General features: G+C 42.6%; 1 protein-coding gene across 2 annotated transcripts in view; it reads right to left on the bottom strand.

Annotated features, from left to right (window-relative positions):
• The window catches only part of fat1a (FAT atypical cadherin 1a), a 77,995-nt gene that overhangs the window by 45,669 nt on the left and 12,933 nt on the right, over positions 1-19,393 (bottom strand). For both annotated transcript variants that reach the window (XM_053619546.1, XM_053619545.1), the window contains exons 3-4: positions 11,412-11,726; positions 603-664 (exon numbers count right to left, since the gene is read on the bottom strand). In XM_053619546.1, coding sequence (XP_053475521.1) covers positions 603-664; positions 11,412-11,726 — 377 coding nt within the window. The remainder of the gene's footprint in view (positions 1-602; positions 665-11,411; positions 11,727-19,393) is intronic.

Genomic DNA, 19,393 nt, shown 5'->3' with positions numbered 1-19,393 from the left:
TAAAAATCCACAAGTTTAGACAGCGGCCGGTGGCTGATTGATACTTCCTGTTCTGGCCTGCCTGATCCCGAGCCGGAACACCGAGAGAGAACAAAGAACCACACACACACACACACACACACACACACACGCACGCGCATGTGGCTGATATCTGAATCCCTGACAGAAGCAGTTTAGAAAGGTTGTATGGGAGGCGGGAAAAGGAATCTCTCTCTCTCTCTCTCTCTCTCTCTCTCGTTTCTTTCATCCTTGTTTGGCTCCAGACAAAACCTCATTCAGTCGCCGCAGCGGGAATTTACACACATGTGTGAGGTAAAACCTGTGAAGAATTCACCAGCGAAATACCCTGACGGACCAGAGAGAGAGAGACAAAGCGAAAGGGAAAAGAGAAAGAAAAGAAAGGAAGAAAAGAAACACAACAATGAAGAGATGGAGGGAAAATAACAAAGGGATTGTAAAAAAAAAAAAAAGCACAAAGAGAAAAGGACAAGAGAGGAGAAAAAAGAAAGAAAGAAAGAAAGAATGAATGAAAGAAAGCACTGACTAGCCGTAAAAATGGTGGCAGCAGCTGATTGGTGGATTTAAAAAGGGGGCGGAGTTACCTCGAGGATGTGCTCGTCCTGCTGCTCTCGGTCCAGTTTGCGAGACGTGGTAGTGACAAGACCTGTGGGGGAAACATGAGCCAGAATTAGCGAAACAACCTAAAAATACACCATTAGCATTCATTCCGACAAAACTGCACCGATTTCTGTGAAACTGAAATCTTTTTATTTTTATTTTCAATTCAAACAGTAAATCATTGTTATCATTGTTACTAGCTACATGCTACGTAGCTCCTGTTGTGTTCAGCTTCAGCTAACAGCAGCTCATTTCATACATCACATATGAGAGCAGCTAACAACCAAGCTAGCTAGCTAGTTAGCTGTTTATGAATGAAAAACACCTCAGTGTAGCAGCAGCAGCTAGCTAACTTTGGCAAACATTTATTCAATTCATTTCAATTTGATTCGCTAAAAAAGTTCCCATTTCATAATGAAATCTTGGCTGCACACGGGTTAAGCAGACAGGACAGCACGGCTGTTGGACTTCTGGCCACGCAAACGCGCAGACGTGTGAAATACTGCGTGTGTGTGTGTGTTAGCAGTGCCACAGAGAGGTCAAGAAAGGCCTCGAACTTCAGACAATCTAGCTAGCACACACCCACGCCTTAAAATAACCTCCTGAACCTCACACACACACACACACACACACACACACCCTGTAGTTTACTAGCATGGCCTTTGCCAACAACTTTTCAAGCCCCGTTGGACTCCGCCAGCACCGCTTTTGCCGCTGTGTGATTGAATGAGGGAGAAGAGAGACAGACAGAGAGACAAACAGATAGAGAGACAGAAAGAGAGAGAAAGAGAGACAGCAATAGAGACACACACAGAGAGAGATAAAGGCAGAAAGAGAGACAGAGAGATAGAGAGGCAGAGAAAGTAAGAGAGAGACAGCAAGAAAGACACAAAGAGAGAGAGACAGACAGAAAGAGAGCTTGATGGCTAGAGAGACAGACAGACAGAAAGAGAGAGAGAGAAAGAAAGAGAGGGACAGCTATAGAGACACAGAGAGAGAGACAGCGAGAAAGACAGACAAAGAGAGAGAGACAGACAGATAGAAAGAGAGACAGAAAGTAAGAGAGAAGGAGAGAGACAGCAATAGAGACACACAGAGAGAAAATCAGAAAGAGAGATAGAGAGGCAGAGAAAGTAAGAGACAGACAGCAACAAAGACACAAAGAGAGAGAGACAGACCAAAAGAAAGAGAGACAGAGAAAGAAAGAGAGACAGCAATAGAGACACAAAGAGAGAGAGAGAGACATTGAGAAAGAGGAAGATAGAGACAGACAGAAAGAGAGACGGACGGAGAGATGTTTTCTAGCGTGGCGTTCTCAGTAATTGCAGGATAGAGAAGGCCGAGCGTCACCGCGCTGTCTGATTAGTGCTGAAAAAACATTCTGGAAACCCCAAAACCCGGGCCTGTCTCCCTGTCTCTCTCTCTCTCTCTCTATCTCTCAATCTTTCTCTCTTTTACACACACACACTGCAAACACCAGGAATAGCCTGGCCACAGCCCGCCCCTTACCATTAAAAATAACTTAGATAGCCTCTCTCTCTCTTTTTCCAAAAATGGCGGACAAATCTGGCACATCTGGTTTTTGTTTTTTTTTTCATTTTTAGTAAAATATTGTGATAGCATCAGGCCAACCACAGACAGAAAATTATAAACAGCCATGGTGTGTTTGTGCTTTGGACACAGGAGTGCTTCTGAAACAGACGATAAGCTTGAACTAGCTAAAAAAAATCCCTACCTGCGCCAGGTAGCAAACAGCCCTTACGTCCTTTTAAGGACAACGTAAAGACACGCCGACAGCGAAAACGAAACAGAAACATCCGGAACGTCAACATTTACCTCAAACGTGTTGCTGAATTACTAAGAAAATGCTTTAAAATATACACTGGAGTTAGATTTAGCATTCGAAGCTAACACAATTTCTATAACGGGAAATGTTTTGGCGACAAGATTTTCACTTCTGACGTCATGAACAGCAAAAAAAAAAAAAGAAAGAAATAAACTGTTTATTGAAAATAGTTTCTCGTAAACGCACTACACTTAGCTTGTGGGAATTTTATGTGAGAACAGCTAACGTTAGCTAGCTAATTAAGTAGATAGATAGCTAGCCGCAGTTTGGGCTTCTTCCTTAATAACTCTTACACACACGGACGCACGCACACACACACACACACACACACACACACACACTCTCTCTCTCTTTCTCTCTCTCTCTCTCTCTCTCAAACCACACTGTGAGGAGTGACAAAGATTAAACAGATGATGATGGAGAAGATTGGAAATGCTTTTTTCGGCTAATCAAATCCACGTCAGTCGTGCAAATATAATTATAGCAGCGGTAGACTGTGTGTGTGTGCGTGTGTGTGTGTCTTTTCAAAGCTGAGGTGTTCTTCAGCCTTTGGCAGGACACACACACACACACACACAAACCCGGGCCTCGAGAGACGCCCCATAACTCTGAACCACAATCCATTTCTTCCTCCCAAAAAATAGCCTCGTCCTCTGGTGTGGGCCAGAGATAATTACAGCTTTCTCCCGGTAGCGGAAAGAAAAACAAAAAAGACGCAGAGGGAAGAAAGAAAAGAGCGAATGTAGTCGACTGGGAGAGGGAAAAATAAAGAGAAAGATGGTTGTTATCAGTCAGGATGGCGCTGTGTTAGCAGTTAGCATCCCCTCAGCGGTTTGAAAGCTAAAATCATACAAAAACACAGCGTGTTCAGCATTCCTTCAGACTGACAGGAATGAGAAACCGCCATGTTGACAACCTAACTATGCTAGCTCGCTAATACATCTTCTTCAATCACGAAAATATTGTTTCATTGCTAAAATATCGAACTGTCTTGCTAGCTCACTGAAATATCAATACTGTTTCGCTAACACGTGCTAGCTGGATAAAATGTAACTGATATAATCCACACCCGAATTCATTTTGTTTTTAATTGCTAAATCTGGGAGCCATGCAGCTAGCTGTTTCAAAGCAATCAACACACACACTGGACTTAAATATCGAGCTATGTTTTGGCTAGCACCCGCTAGCTTGCTAAAACACCACTCCACCGCTTTGCTAAATCTGTGCCAGCTTTTTTTTTGTTAGCAAATTAGCAGCTCACACTTACATTTCCTCCTCATATAGTGTCTGTTTATGTATCTGGCTGTCTTATAGAGACTAGCTTGCTAAGATATTACGTCAGCCAATGTTGTATACATTTGTTAAATCTGCGTGTTATTAATATTTCATATATCCGGCTGTGCAGCATGTTGTCTCGTGTTGTAGCTAATATACATGCTAGCTAAAGATGTCTCTTTTGTAATAACCTAGCTTGCTGACACAGCTTTCTACTGTTTTTCCAACTAGCTAACTTTTCCACGTGGCTGTGGACGAACACCATTAGCCCACATTTGTGTGTGTGTGTGTGTGTGTGTGTGTGTATCACAGCACTGTCGCTTCTTGTCTTTTGCAGTGGCTGTGCACAGCCCACGGCTAAACACCTCTCTGCTTAAACGAGAACGCGTTTAACCTCCGACACGCTCGGTGCTCTCGCTTCTAATTGTAGCGCCGACCCACTGATGAGACGTCTCAGGGGAAATTACAAAAGACAGCGAGCCGAGAGAAAGAGCAAAATAACGAGCTGGGAAACAGGGTTAGCGAAAGAATGTCCAATTAGCGTAAGGATAAAAGACAGCGCAGTGCTGTTTGCTTAATGTATATACGACAATTTGTTTTTCGAGAGCGTTATTTACTTTCTCTCGCATGCCTCGGATACGCTAGCTCCTGCAGTAGCATGAAGGGAACCGCTAGTTAGCGTCAGTCCGTTAGCTATAGCAGCCATGTTACTGTTAGTGAACAGGTACTGAGGCGTCTGATCCAGAACTGAGCGCAGCTTTTAATCTCTCAATCTCTTTCTCTCTCGCTTTCTCTCTCACTCACACACACACACACACACACACACACACAAAAGCGTAGAACCCAAAATCTAGGCCAAGATCCTGAATTCCTCACTGCCTACACACTCACATTTACTCACAGTACACAGTCACATTTCTTTAAACAACATGCATTTTAGGATAGACAATGGCGAGAGAGAGAGAAAGAAAGATAATGCGCAAAGAAAGCAGCGAGGGAGGGAGTGATTTCGGATGAAGGAGAGAAAGAAAAAAGAAAAGACGAGTGGTCTCTCTCACACAAATTCTTTCTCTTTCTTCATAATTTTTGTTTGTTCTTTTGCATACTTTTTCTCTTTCATTCTTCTTCTCTTTTTTCTTATTTTCTCTCTTTTATATTCTTGCTTTTTTCTGTACTTCTTTCTTCCCCTTCCTTCTTTTTCTTTGTGCGTTTATTTTTTCTTTTCCTTTCTTTTGTTCTTCAGAATTTTTATTTCTTCTTTCGCTTTCTTTTCTCTTCCCTTTTTTCATTTTTCTTACTTTTATTCTATTCATCTTTCTTACCTTTCCTTCTTTTCCTTTCTCTGTCTCTTTCTTTCATTCTGCTTCCGTGCTTTTCTTTTTTTTGTCTTTCTTTCATCAGATTTCTTTTGTACTTTTCCTTTCTTTTCTCTTTCCTTTTGTTGTTTTCCCTTCTTTTGGTCTATTGATCTATTTTCTCTCTATTTTTCCCATTCTTCCTTTTTTTCCATACTTCTTTCTTATCTTTTTTTCCTTCTTTCCATCTCTTTCTTTTGTTCTACTTTTTTTTCTTTCTTTCTTTCACATTTTGCAGGATTGCTCTATATTCTGTTTGCTCATTTTCTTTCTGTTTCCCCTCTTTTTTAACATTTCTTTCTTTTGCTCTATTTTTCTATTTTCTTTCCCTTTCTTACATTCTTCCAATTTTCCTTCGCTGTACTTCTTTTCATTTATTTACCTCTTTCTCTGTTTCTGTACTTTTTTTTCTTTCCCTTTTCGTTTTAGTCTATTTCCCAATCTCTCTCTCTCTCGCTCGGTTTCTCTACTTTTCATCAAAAATGTCAATGTGTGTATGGGTGTGTGTGTTTCACACTGACAGGTGAGACTTCCTTCCCGCCCCTTTATTTTTCTCTTTCTCACTCTTTTGTGTGCTGCCACAGCTGCCCGAGAGGCAGGAAATGACCCACAGGAAGTTGTTAAGCTCGGATATCTTTCCTTCCTTTCCTTTCTCTGTCTTTCTCCTCTTTCTCTTTTCACTCCCTCTTTTCTTTCTTTCTTTCCATTTTTTTCAGCGCTGAAAGTGGAGTCGGGGTGAAAGCCGAGTGCCAGCAGACAAGTGGAGACGAGTGTTTGGCATTCGCTTCTGAGCGGCCAAAAAATAATAATAAAAAAAATAGATGATCGACTTGATCACTCCATTCCATCACTTTCTCTTTGATTTTGTAAAAAAAAAAAATAAATAAAATCTGTATTTATCCGTACATGAGAAATAAAGCAGGAAGTAAACGTGTGAGTGATTATCGAGAAATGTCACATGAGAAAGCAGACACGATGTTTTGAATTATAAGGCACAGATTTATGATACTGAGAACGGATCTGCGATTTACGTAAAATGACTTTCGACAGGAAATGAGCTCCACATTCTTGGACGGATTCTCCGCCTCCTCGCGATATTCGGATCGGGCGTCTGGGACCTTCATGGCCACCTGGACTGCACGAGTAAACAAGTAAACAAGCTACATATAAAAACCCACATACGGCCTCGCTCCAAATCACAGACTTTATCCTGCTTCTGCGTGAGAGTTCTGTATATTCCCCCCGGGTTCCTCAGTAGAGCTGCCAGCGCTCCTGTCTCTGTGTGCGAGTGTGTAATTACCGAGCCTCAGCCGCTATGTCGTTAACCCTCTCAGCGCAGAGCAGAGGGGAGAAAAACACACACTCCGGTCTGCGGACTGACGCCAGAGATCCTTCACGATCATACTGGAGAAGATGTATGAAGAAGAGAGGAGAAAATGTGGAGAGGATGGAAGGATTGGTAGATGACAGATTGATGGAAGGGTGGATGAAGAGCTCTAAATTCTTCCTTGGTTCTTCTCATTTTCTAGATGTTAGATTGGATGAGGGAGAGACAATACGTAGATCGATGGATAGATAAAAAAAAGAGGAAGGTCAGACAGAAGAAAAGAGAAGAAGCTGTAGAAAGGACAGTGGTCCTTTTTGTTTTCTGTTTATTAAATCACAAAACAAGACCTCGCTAATCTAGAGTAAAAGTGAAAATCGATTAGTTCACGCCAAGGTCACAAAGAGTTCTCATATTGATCAGAGTATTGATTAGCATTAGCGAGTGATACTCTTCCTACTTAGACGACCTGGTTAAGTCAGGGAACCTGGGAACATCGACATTTCCCTCAGATGTGTTGGTAAATCACAAAAAAAAAAAAAAAACCACACAATATGAGTGATATTACGATTTAGCTAGCTAGCATGCAGTAGTAAAGTCTTTATATAGAAAACGTAAACACTCAGCGAGAGTGGAAATGACATGAAAATGTCTGGAACGTCAATATTTCCCTCAGATGTGTTGGTTAATTACTAAAAAAAGGCACAATATGAGTGATATTACGATTTAGCTAGCTAGCATGCAGTAGTAAAGTCTTTAAATAGAACATGTAAATGCTCAGTGAGAGTGGAAATGACATGAAAAAGTCGGGAACGTCAATATTTCCCTCAGATGTGTTGGTTAATTACTAAAAAAAGACACAATATGAGTGATATTACGATTTAGCTAGCTAGCATGCAGTAGTAAAGTCTTTAAATAGAACAATAGAATGTAAATGCTCAGTGAGAGTGGAAATGACCCAAAAATGTGGGGAATGTCAATATTTACCTCAGATGTTTTGGTTATTTACGAATAAAAGACTAAGAAAGTAAAGTCTTTAAATAGAACAATAGAATGTAAATGCTCAGTGAGAGTGGAAATGACCCAAAAATGTGGGGAATGTCAATATTTACCTCAGATGTTTTGGTTATTTATGAATAAAAGAATAAAAGACGACCTGGTTAAGTCAGGGAACCTGGGAACATCGACATTTCCCTCAGATGTGTTGGTAAATCACAAAAAAAAAAAAAAAACACACAATAGTAGTGATATTATGATTTAGCTAGCTAGCATGCAGTAGTAAAGTCTTTATATAGAAAACGTAAACACTCAGCGAGAGTGGAAATGACATGAAAATGTCTGGAACGTCAATATTTCCCTCAGATGTGTTGGTTAATTACTAAAAAAAGGCACAATATGAGTGATATTATGATTTAGCTAGCTAGCATGCAGTAGTAAAGTCTATATATAGAAAATGGAAATGCTCAGTGAACATGGAAATGACATGAAAATGTTGGGAACGTCAATTTTTACCTCAGATGTTTTGGTGAACTACTAATAAAATACGCCAAAATGTGAGAAATTCCATGTGAGATTTATCTAGCTAGCATGTAGCTGTTAAGAGTGTAAAGGCACACAGTGGGAAGGACAGGAAACTGTCGGGCACGTCAATATTTAACTCGGAGGTGTTGGTGAAATAAAAAAGAGACTAAAATCATGAATAAAACACGAGTCTGCTATTCATGTCCGGAATTGTATCCGTTTAGAACGCCAGACTTTTATTTTAAGACGGATTAGCTCCGTAGTTACGTAGGAATTCCCCTCTATATTTAACCAACCACGAATTACAGGAAGGGAAGAATCCATGAGATCGCTTATCTCTTTCTCATGACTTTTGCGAGCCCACCCCGCCATACACACACACACACACACACACACACAGTTGCTTTATTAACCTACATGTTTGCAGCTTTCCTTCTCAGAGTTAATGTTCAACGACACCAACACCCACTCAGCTTCTCTCTCTCTCTCTTTCATTCTCCCATTTCATTTCCATGGAAAAGTTCCAAGAGAAAGAGAGAGAGAGAGAGAGAGAGAGAGAGAGAGAAAGAGAAAACACAGCCCCTTATTTGGCCTGAAAACACACTTCAGGGCCGGAGTGTATGAGAAAACGTGGACCACACAGGACCAGAAAATCCCTAACGCTCCTGGACCAGAACCACATTTTTACGTTCGCCTCGTTATTTAGCAATGTTTACCAATTCTGAGTTCTGAGCCAATCATATACTTGCCATATACAACCATATATTTTTTTCTTTGATTAGCAAAATACTAAGAAATACTGACTTTAATGAATATAACATCATAATAAAATGCTAAAACAGAGTGTAATAGTGTACCCTGATTTAAGTTGTGCTTTAATTGGTTTTGATAGTTTACTAATCCTGGCTAGCTAGAGAGCTAACTATGCTAACTACATCTGTTAAAAGTAGCATTTCATGCATAAAGGAGATCAACCTTGGACCTACATGATCAAATCTAACCTAAGCTCCGCCCCGTTGTCCCACAGAAGCGTCACTCGTGATATGCTAATGTCTGTCAAATGAATATGGTTAATACGCCTGTTTAGCTTTTAAAAAATAATAAGTTTCACAAACATTTAATTTGGTGAATATTCAAAAGTTCTGAACTGAACAGGAGGAAAAAAGAGTAAGAAAAAAAAGGTCATGTTGTGGATGACCTTTCAGAGTCTGGAATAAAGGTCGGGAAGTTTGAGGATTTTTCTTGCCTAAAACTTTCTCCAACACACACACACACACACACACTCACATGCACTAGAAGACCTATTTGCACCCCGAAGCTGCTCTTAGTCCTCACAGCAAGGATTAAATATTCAGAGCAAGTCCATTTTGAGAATATATAAAATTCCCACAGTTGAGAGAGAGAGAGAGAGTGTGTGTGTGTGTGTGTGAGAGAGAGAGTGTGTGTGAGAGAGAGAGAGAGAGAGAGTGTGTGAGAGCGAGAGAGAGAGAGAGAGAGAGAGAGAGAGAGAGAGAGAGAGAGAGTGTGTGTGTGTGTGTGAGAGAGAGAGAGAGAGAGAGAGAGAGAGAGAGTGTGTGTGTGAGAGAGAGAGAGAGAGAGAGAGAGAGAGAGAGTGCTAAATGGAGCTTTTCAAAAATACAAGACTTTAAAAGGAAACTAGCGAGGCTTCTCAGTCATGCTAGCCCGAGTGATCTCTCCACATCCTCGCACTAAAAGCCACGGGAATCCCAGAATGCACAAATGATGTCGGCAGAAATTACCCACAATGCACAAGGCTCAAAGACAAATGCCTTGTATGTGGGTATGCCTAACATTTGAGTTATGTGGCCTATATAATGAATAGAACTGTGTGGTTTGGGACACAACCATAGTGGACCTGGCCTATATAGTGAGTATGTTCCGATTTGGGACAAAGCCGTGGTGGAGTGATGATGGTGAGATGTTTACAATGGTGTTTATATGACCTATGCCGTAGTTGCGGTTTGGGACACAGCCCCAGCAGACCGACGATAGTGAGATGTTTACAACGGTGATTATGTGACTGTTGTAGTGTACAGGTTGTGATTTGGGACACAGCCCCAGTAGCAGTAATGAGATGTTTACAAGGGTCTTTCACCCTGTGTGTGTGTGTGTGTGTGTGTGTGTGTGTGTCTCTCTCTAACTCTCTTCCTGTCTCTCTCTCTCTCTCTGTCTCTCTGGCTAATGTGGGCTATGTAATAGCGCTCTGATGTGAACTGCTCTGAACTGATGTGAGACCAGATTGTGCCAGACAACAGTGAGGCGTGCCGGAGAACTCTCCCTCTCCCGCTCCTGCTCCCTCTCTCTCTCTCTCCCTCTCTCTCATAAAAACACACCACAACCCCACATTTAGGAATACACCTAAATGAGATATTCTCTGCAGCTAATAATTATCAGACGAGCTAAATTAAAGGCTTCTGCGCCCAAAATGCTAACGTTGCTAATATAAATAAAGGTAATTAGACTAACCAATAGGCCTGAATAGGCTGTTAAAAGGCGCACACAGTTCTTTTCCGTGATATCATGTATGATTATTATCTATTACCTGGATGGCATTTCAACCCGAGCACTCAAAGGCCCTCAGCTACGTGTCTGTCCTCTGCGGTTTTAAAACTTTAATGCTTTCCTTCACCTTCTCTTCAAATGGGTCTAAAAAGGGAGTCTCCGAACACCACTGTCCTTAGGCTTTAACCCCGGAGGCCAAACTCTACACCAAAATGCTGCCTACATAGGCACCCTAGCTTCAAGTGGAACAGGGAGGTAGGGACGATTAAAACGGTACTGTGGAATCGATGAATTTATTCTTCCTCGGTTTAGCCGCGTTAGAGATCTTTGCACGAAAGCGAAAGCTATGTGAACTTACGTCAGGTTGCGTAACTTACGTAATTTTTACGTTGATGTCAGTTTCGTGTTAGCTAACACAGTGATGTGCTAGAGCATGATTTCTAACTAGCACACGATTCTTTTACAAATATTCCAAATAAACACCGACCATCCGAACATTTACATTTCCTCTTCAATATAATCTAGCTAGCTAGCCTAGAAGTAAACTTACGCATAAACACAAGGCATATTTTGACATTTTTATTCAGTAACCATAAAGCTTTTTGTATTGTTGTTGTTGTGTTTTTTTTTTGTGAGATCTGTGCTGTATTTATACAGGTTTTTATTTATCCTGCAATACAGGCAGTGTTTCAGTTTAGTGTTTTGTTTCAGTCCTGTACCTTTCTGGCTCACTGGTCTGAATCTAGGTTTACATACACCTGATTACGTCTGCAACTAACGATTATTTTCGTAATCGATTCATTCGATTCATTGAATTGGGGGGCAAACTTTCAGTATTTTCAGTTTTATACTTCCGGTTATTTATTCCAGTTATACTATTATGGATTAGTTGTTGCAGCTCTACACCTGATATCATTAAAGCATTCGTTTTGAACCCATCTCCACTCACCGGTCTTGGCGTCGATGCTGAAGAAACCCTGCGGGTTCCCGCTGCTGATCTTGTAGCTCAGTTTGTCGCTGGAGCGAGTGTCGGGGTCGAAGGCGTCGATCTGAATGACTGAGACATCTTTGGGCGAGTTCTCCATGACGGACGGGTAGTACACAGGCTCGGAGGTGTGCGGCGCGTTGTCGTTCACATCCTGTACCTCGATGTAGACCTCTACGAAGGACGAGAGCGGCACCACGCCGCCATCGCTGGCGTACACCGTCAACCAGTAGTGCGACACCGACTCGCGGTCCAGCAGCTCCAGAGTGCGGATCACACCTGGGTCAGAGAAAGGGATAATGGATTAGACAAGATTTCATTCATTCATTCATTCATTCATTCAGGTTCATCATGTCAACAAAATTCCAATTCACACTCGCATGAAGCAACACCGCATTCGGCTGCGGTGTCACAGGTTATAACACAGTTATTACTCGCACTTAAACCCATAAACTTTAAATTTACAGTCTCATTTTCATTCATAAAAACCTGCCACTGAAAAATATAAGCGCTGAACACGACAGCTGCGTGTTATTGCATCATAAAATATAAGAACCAATCATTTTCCAATATGCAAATGAAGAACACACGCAAAACCGGTTTCCCAGGGTCGGACAGCCGTAAAGTCTTGGCGTTATATGGAACTGCTACAGCCAAATATTTATGATTTAACATACGTTTTGGCGACTTTAACAAAAACAACGTTCGTCCTCAATCAAATCAAATCAAATCAATGCAATGAAATGATTTAAAGCATATGATTTGCATTTTGCTAAACTGTTATCCCTCTGGAACAAATCTGTGCGTAAAATTGCGTGTAAACTCGCAGCAGATCACTAGATCCCCAATACAAACATGAACAGCTACCCATAAACCCATAAAAATCCTGACATCAGCTGGCGGTGACATCACATCCAAACCAAATGGTCTTTTTTTCGCCACTTTTGCTTTGAAAACAAGCATCGACCCCCGTCCACGTGTGTCCTCAACGTCACCTCTACAGAGCAACACAATCCTCCGGAGTACGTGTTCCTGTTCACGACACTTTTAAAGTGAAAGACACGTTCTATCTAGCAAACTATATTCTGTCCGACCTTAAAGCTTAAAACGCAGAACCTCGAGGCGAAGGGCTGCATTTATATAAAATGACAGCTAGAATGTTGAAGAAACCTACAACCGTCCATCAAAGCTTGAGGAACCAAGAGTGCACTTCTAATTTACAACATTATTAACCTGTAATCATTTCTTTATATAAGGCTGGGCAGTTTCACGATGTAATATCAATATCGTGATAAACGCCACGATCCTATTTTACTGTTAACCTTCTCAGTAAAGAGAAATTCAAAATGGCTTTCGAAACCGTTTCCATGTTTAGAGACAGAGATTTAGGAATTCATCAGCCTTAAAAACAAACAACAACAACAACAACAGCAAAAAAAAATGCCAGCGTGATAACAGAAATATTTATTTTTATGCCGTTTTAGTACCGTTCCTTTTACAATGGGTCGTCACGACTCGGACATAATGTAAGGGTTAAAGATTCACCAGAGCCGGCGGAGGCCATTTGGCTCTCAGCTGTGTCAACAAGGCACCTATTCACAGCAATCCTGGAACGAGAAGGGGCGGAGAGAGTGGCCGAGAGTAAACGGCAATCCACAGAGAGAGAGAGAGAGAGAGAGAGAGAGAGAGAGAAGGGAGCGGAGTGAACTTTGAGTCGTCTTTGTTCTCGTCCATTCAAAGCAGCCTGAGAGGACTGCGGTTTCACGTTACCTACAGCAATCCTAAAAGTTAATTATATTATTGTTATCAGGATGAACATCCACCTTGCTATAAACTCTCATAAAGCAGGGTGTGTGTGTGTGTGTGTGTGTTTGCTATTGACCATAAAGAGACGCTCCCTGGTCAAAGTGTACGCTGACGATTCACTTCCTTTGATACAACGATGCATCAGCAACGCCGAACGCTCTGGATTCGTTTCAGAGCCGGAAATTAAACACGATAGCCCTTTTAAATCGTCCTTGTTGAGTGCTGGTCCGCAAGTCACATCACAATTTTTTTGTTTTTTAGACCAACAGAAATGCAGGACGGTCCTATAACTGAAAGCCGAGATTCAAGAGTTCCTTCTTGTGGCACAGTTATGCATTGACCTTTGACCCTGATAACGTAGACAAGGACTATATCACGGGGCTCCTACATGTCGCACATTTGGGAGCAATGACACCGTGTCCTTTGTTTCCGGAACAATCCTCCTCGCTCCCCAGTTCCGTAACTCGATGACCTGCTCCCTGATTTCATTTCGGGGTGGGGAGGGGTGAGAGAGAAAAAAAAAGAAAAGAAAGAAAGACAGGTTGGCTTCAGGCGATAATTATATTCGAGGCAGGAGGAGGAGGAGGGGAGGAAACGCTGGCTACAATATGCTCCGTGTTATTGAGTCCTCAGTGTCTGACGCTTCACTGATGGGAATGGCAATGAGCTCAAGAAGCAAGCGTGGGACTCGAGAGAGAGAGAGAGGACACTGGAGTGTGTGCGTGTGTGTGTGTGTGAGTGTGTGTGTGGGAGAAAGAGAGGGAAAGAGAGAGTGAGAAGTATCAAAGGAATAAATGAGAAAGCCAGCATGCGATAGCGAACGGGCAAAGAGGAATGTGCGACAGAGAAAAAAACCGAGTGCGAGAGGACAAAAACTAGCAGAAGGCAGAGAGAGAGAGAGAGTGTGAGAGAGAGTGAGAGAAACGAGTCAGTCTTTGCCAACCGCATGAGCGCTCATCTAGATAGCGCACACACACACACACACACACACACATACCGAGACACAATCTCAAGAGACTTGTCCCTCTGACTCAAAAGAGCCTTGCTTTTAGCCGCCCTCAACACAGATGACTTCATACGCGGACACAATGCAAAACTACGTGTGTCTAAGACACACAATTCTAGGTTGCCGCCATATAAAAAGCTTATTTTTTTACTGCTAACTAGCCTCCTGCTATACAGCCCTTTTATGCTAATTTGCAGTAGCTGGCATGTTGTATAAATAAGAATAAAAAATATCAGCTGTTTGTTTCAACAAGGAAATCTGTTCACGCCAGCTTGCTTTCTAGCTAGTTAGTAACTAGCTAGCTAGCACTACCCTGGTAGTTACTATGTATGTGTTGGAAGTTTCCAACCTTCAAGTAGAAAAAAAAGAAAAGAAAAAAAAAAAGATTTGTTTGAAAGTCAAGAGCCCTTTAAGCCTACTTGTGTGTGATATGCTTTAAACTCGAAAAACATACAGGAATACTAGCATAAATAAGTATTCTGTGGAGGAAGTGCTAGCTTAACGTGAGGGTAATGGTTTTTTTTTCATGTTAGCATTCTGAATCGGAAATTAGGAAGCCACTAATTTGACACACTATTTAATTCTTAGGATAGTACTGATATGTTTGGCGAAGAATCAAGTGAATAAGCTTTGCTGTGTCTAAAAAGTGCTTTGCTAGCTAGCTAACTAGCTTACACCACTTGCTAGCAGTTAAAATCAGTATAGTAAACAGTACCTGGTAACTAAGGTCCTGATTTGCCATTGCCAAAGCGTCATAGAGTGTCGTGCTAACAGAAAGCTTTGTACTGGCTAGTAAACCCATAGCTAACTAGCCAGCTAATCCCGCTCGCTAATAATATGGCAGGCACAGAGGTGTGAACATCGAAGGATTGTTGAAGCTGTTTAGCATTCCTGCTTTTTAAATTTTGTACTGTTAGCATGGAGGCGTCCTGCCCTGTATATACGCTAGCGGTTTTTGTGGTAAGATAATTTTTTTTTCTTCCTTTATGTTAACATTTTCTTGTTAGCAATGTTGGTGTAGCTGCCAACATAGTTCTTCAGCATAGTAGCATTGCATTTCTGCATGTAGCCATTAAAAGGAAAACCAAAATACATCAACAGCATTTATGGCATGCTATGTTATCTTTATAAATAAAACAAGTGCAAGGATATGAACTAGGTAGCTCGTGATATGGGACTCGGAAAACAAGGCGGATGTTTGCTCCTAATCTCCTTAAATCTGCTCATTGTTCTGATGAGGCTTTGGCCGCTCTTCTGCTTTCGGGCTTAATTGTCGCTGATAATCCCTATTTCTAGAGAAAGCACTGCTTTATTTCTTTCTTTCCTTTTTTGTTTCGTTCTTTCGAACCCCCTGCTGAATTTAGAATATACATTTTAATCCCTAATTCCAGATGTGAAACCAGCGACTAAGAAATAAGAATTCAGAACCGCATTATAAAAGAAAAACACTCATCAGGATCGATACGGTCGTAGCGTTACGTCTTTCATTTACACATTTTTTTGCCCCCTTGGCACAAAATTTCCAGGTTCATTCTGAGACACTCCTTTAAAGAAAAAGCTGTTGAGGAAGTTGTGAAATTTGCCCCCAGGGTGCAGAAAACGATGACAGAGAAATCCGACCGGTCTCTCACTCTCTCTCTCTATCTCTCTCTCTCTCTCTCTCTCTCTCTCTCTCTCTTTTATTTCCTCTGTCTTCACTCTCTATGTCACTCTTTTGTCTGTCCATTTTATCGCCCTGGGGAACGACTTTTCACAGCCGCCTGAGCTTCTGACTGAACAATGAAAGAAGCCGCTCGCACCGGTTTCGACCCCGGCCGACCTCGCGAGTGCGTGTGTGTGTGTGTGTGTGTGTGCGAGAGAGAGAGAGTTTGACAGTAAGTTTTCATGTGTGTGTGCGAGATAAAGCGGAGTCTGTCCACTTTAATTAGTTCCCTGATTGGCGCCTTCGTGGCACTTTCACAAAAGCCGAGCTGGCTGCAAACACACACACACACGCGCACACACACACACACACACACTCACACACCAACCAAAAGCTTCCAAATGGCTGTTCTAACTTCAGCAGCTGAGGAAAACGATGGACAGGAATGTAGGAAGGCAAAGTAAGCGGACAAGGGAGGTCTTTCGGAAGACTTCTGCTCAGATCTACCATATGATGCAAGGGCCGAAAATCTGTAGAAACGTCTAGTCCAACATCAGCTGCAGAGAATCACATTGACTATGCACAACAACAACAAAAAAAAGCTGGCACTCTTGCTAAATTAGGAAGCCAAAAAAGATTAGCAGGGTTGTCAAAAGGGGATTACGGTATGCAGAATCCTGTTTATCCTCTTGCTCTCATTTTCATATAGTAAGGAGTTCGAGTGAAATCCCAAGCAATATCATCCCTTTTTCTGGCAGGGTACAACGTGTAATAAGCAACGATAACTTTAAGCCTGCAAGACAACTCCAGTTCCAGTTAAAACCGCTCCTCAAAGTCATCCATCCCCACGTCAGCTAGTCCGACGATGGTACCTTCAGTTACTATACTTTCATACGAGTGAGGGATAAAGTAAAGACTCGACAGACAATGGCTCAGAAGTACCACAGATGTGAAGTTAATGCGGATTACGTGCGCTTGCATGTTAGAAGTCGGACCCTTTGGCTTTGAACTCGCTCGGTTAATTCCCAGCTCATCTTTCCTGCATTCCGGAAGGTTCTCAGGCCTCGGGGTCACGAGGGTTGCAACAGACTTTCCCATCATTTCTCCTTCTCTCTGTGCACCTCAGTCATTCCCTACACCACAGGAATAGCTCAAATTCCTCTGCCTGTGCAGGGAGATCATGAAGGGTAACCCAAGCCAAGCTTCATCTTGCCGCAGTCTCCCTCTATCACTTAAACTTAAATCATATCCCTGCTTCCATTCCCAGAGTTTTGCGCCATCTATAAAAAGGTATGCCTTCTCGTTTCATGATTAATGGTGTAAAACATTTAGCGGTGTTTGACTCAGCCAGGAAAGACTTTTTCTGGAGTATCTGCACAGGCCTCCGAGATTGCACTGCCACTGATTTTGCTTTATACCCATATAAAATCCCTCGGAACGCTTGGAAAAATACGGCGACTGTCAGCAGCGTGACTTATCAGAGGGAAAAATAGATGTGTCTTGCATGCAAATACAACAAGAATTGACAGAAAACCGTTATTAGGACGAACGCTCGTGTAGCACAGGGATGTTTCTTCAACCAGACATGGGGGGAAAAAAACAAAACCCAAACCTCCCACGTGGCACTGCCAAGGTTATCAGCTCTCGAGTGTGGATTGAGGAAATGTTTATCAACTCCAGAAGCTGATGACTTTAACAAATATGCGCTTCGCACAATCTTATCTTCCTGAACATCCTGAGCAAGCGATTATAAGGCAGCAAACCTCTGGAGTCGAGTCGACCACCCCTATTTCCGCTTCACGCTTGGCTGTGCCTCCTGTACACAGCCGTGGCCGCTAAGTGCTAGCAGTTTCAGCAACAGCTGGCCACATGGGAAATTGACCGGGGGGGGGGGGGGCGGGGTGGTGCGAGGTTTGGAGGAACGGAATAATTTCACTGGCTTAACAAAGCAGAGCAACGTGTCTCGCTCTACATATCTGGTTAATCTCATCATCTCAAAAGAGGCGGTTGGGGAGGGAGGCAAAAAAAAAATAACCTTCAACTTCCATTAAGCAACAAAACGGCTTTAGCAAACCAACAAGCATTAGCGTAGGCTATAAACCGAGCACTCGTAGAGGAAGCTTGGAAAGAAAATACCGACAAAGACTTGGGGATTTGGGAGACTTATTAAAGCTAAACAAGAAGAAAAGATGAAAGGAGGTCGACCTGAAGCGCAGGGGAAAGAAACAAGTGTGGGTGTAGAAGGAGGAAGTTCCTCAATGAATGAAGGGGAGTGATGCAATTAGAACATGCCTGGTGGGACACGGTCTTCTTTATCCCCCCCTGCTGTTTCTTCTGCCGACTCTAGCCTGTTACTTCCAGTCGAGAGGTCCTATTGGGACATGCCCAGACAGAGCTCATTGTCCAAGCTCAGTTAATGTTATTGCAGCGGCCTTGCTAACGAGGGCCAGACCTTTTCAGTATCGACACCACTATTTAAGTGCTAGAATCCAATCCAAGTTCTGGATCCTGTCCTCTGATAACAACCGCTTGTGTTCTGCTAGCACAACATTTTTATGAAGCATGAAATAGCTGCCCGGTGACGCTCAGCCCTCGCTGCTAGGTATTACCGCCAGTATCAGTGTGATAGTTCGTACTAAAGTGCTTCGTCCTCCGTTCTCGTGGTAAGGGTGATAAGATGGTAGAGCGAGAGAACGTTTTTCAAAGGGGCGCCGAGTTGACATTTTGAAAGCCCCACTGCTTTTTTTTTTCTTCTCCTCTCTCTCTCTTTTCTATTTATAAGCCGACACTCCTTGGAGTATTTCTGTGAGGAAGGGATCAAAGGCGTTTTTAAATCGTGGCAGGGGTGGAAAGGTGGCTTGCCAATAAAACAAGGGGAATAGGAAAGCCGCTCGGTTCAAAAGCCAGATGTGGAACTGTTGACTCTGCTCCTAATTACGTCTTTATACGGCATTACTACAAACGGAGAGACTGTGCACTTAGTCGTCGTTTGCAAGCCAGCTGCACCGAATCTCACCCGGCAGTGTTGTGACTGGCCGTGACAAGCCAAATTAAGTCCCGGCTAAATAGGGAAGAACATTCTGAACATGCCAAGACTTACACGCAAGACGGGCTTCAACGCTAACCATCAAGGTGCACCAGAATCAGACAGTAATGAAAAGTTCCCGAAGCATTTTTCTTCATTTCTGATTGATTTGGCGTTAAGGCGATAGCCCCGATTTGATTCGATCGGTCCCCCGATCACGCGACGCTGGCGTGCTTGTTAAGGCTGACGTGGAGTCACATACACTTTGTGAAGAGATGAATCACAGTTTTTCTTCTGTTTGGGGCGCTTGCCATGTTTATTTCTGCCATCACTCCCTTCACGTTCGATTCTCGTTACGATCTGGAGAGCGTGACATCAAAGGGGCGAATAAGCCCAGGCGGCAGGATGCCATCTGCCATAATAGGAATTTTCATTGCCAAGCACTGATCCGTGGCCTAAAGAGTACA

The sequence above is a fragment of the Ictalurus furcatus genome, chromosome 29 (assembly GCF_023375685.1).
Source record: "Ictalurus furcatus strain D&B chromosome 29, Billie_1.0, whole genome shotgun sequence".
NCBI classification, from domain to species: Eukaryota; Metazoa; Chordata; class Actinopteri; order Siluriformes; family Ictaluridae; genus Ictalurus; species Ictalurus furcatus.
This window is presented reverse-complemented; position numbering and strand designations above follow the sequence as displayed.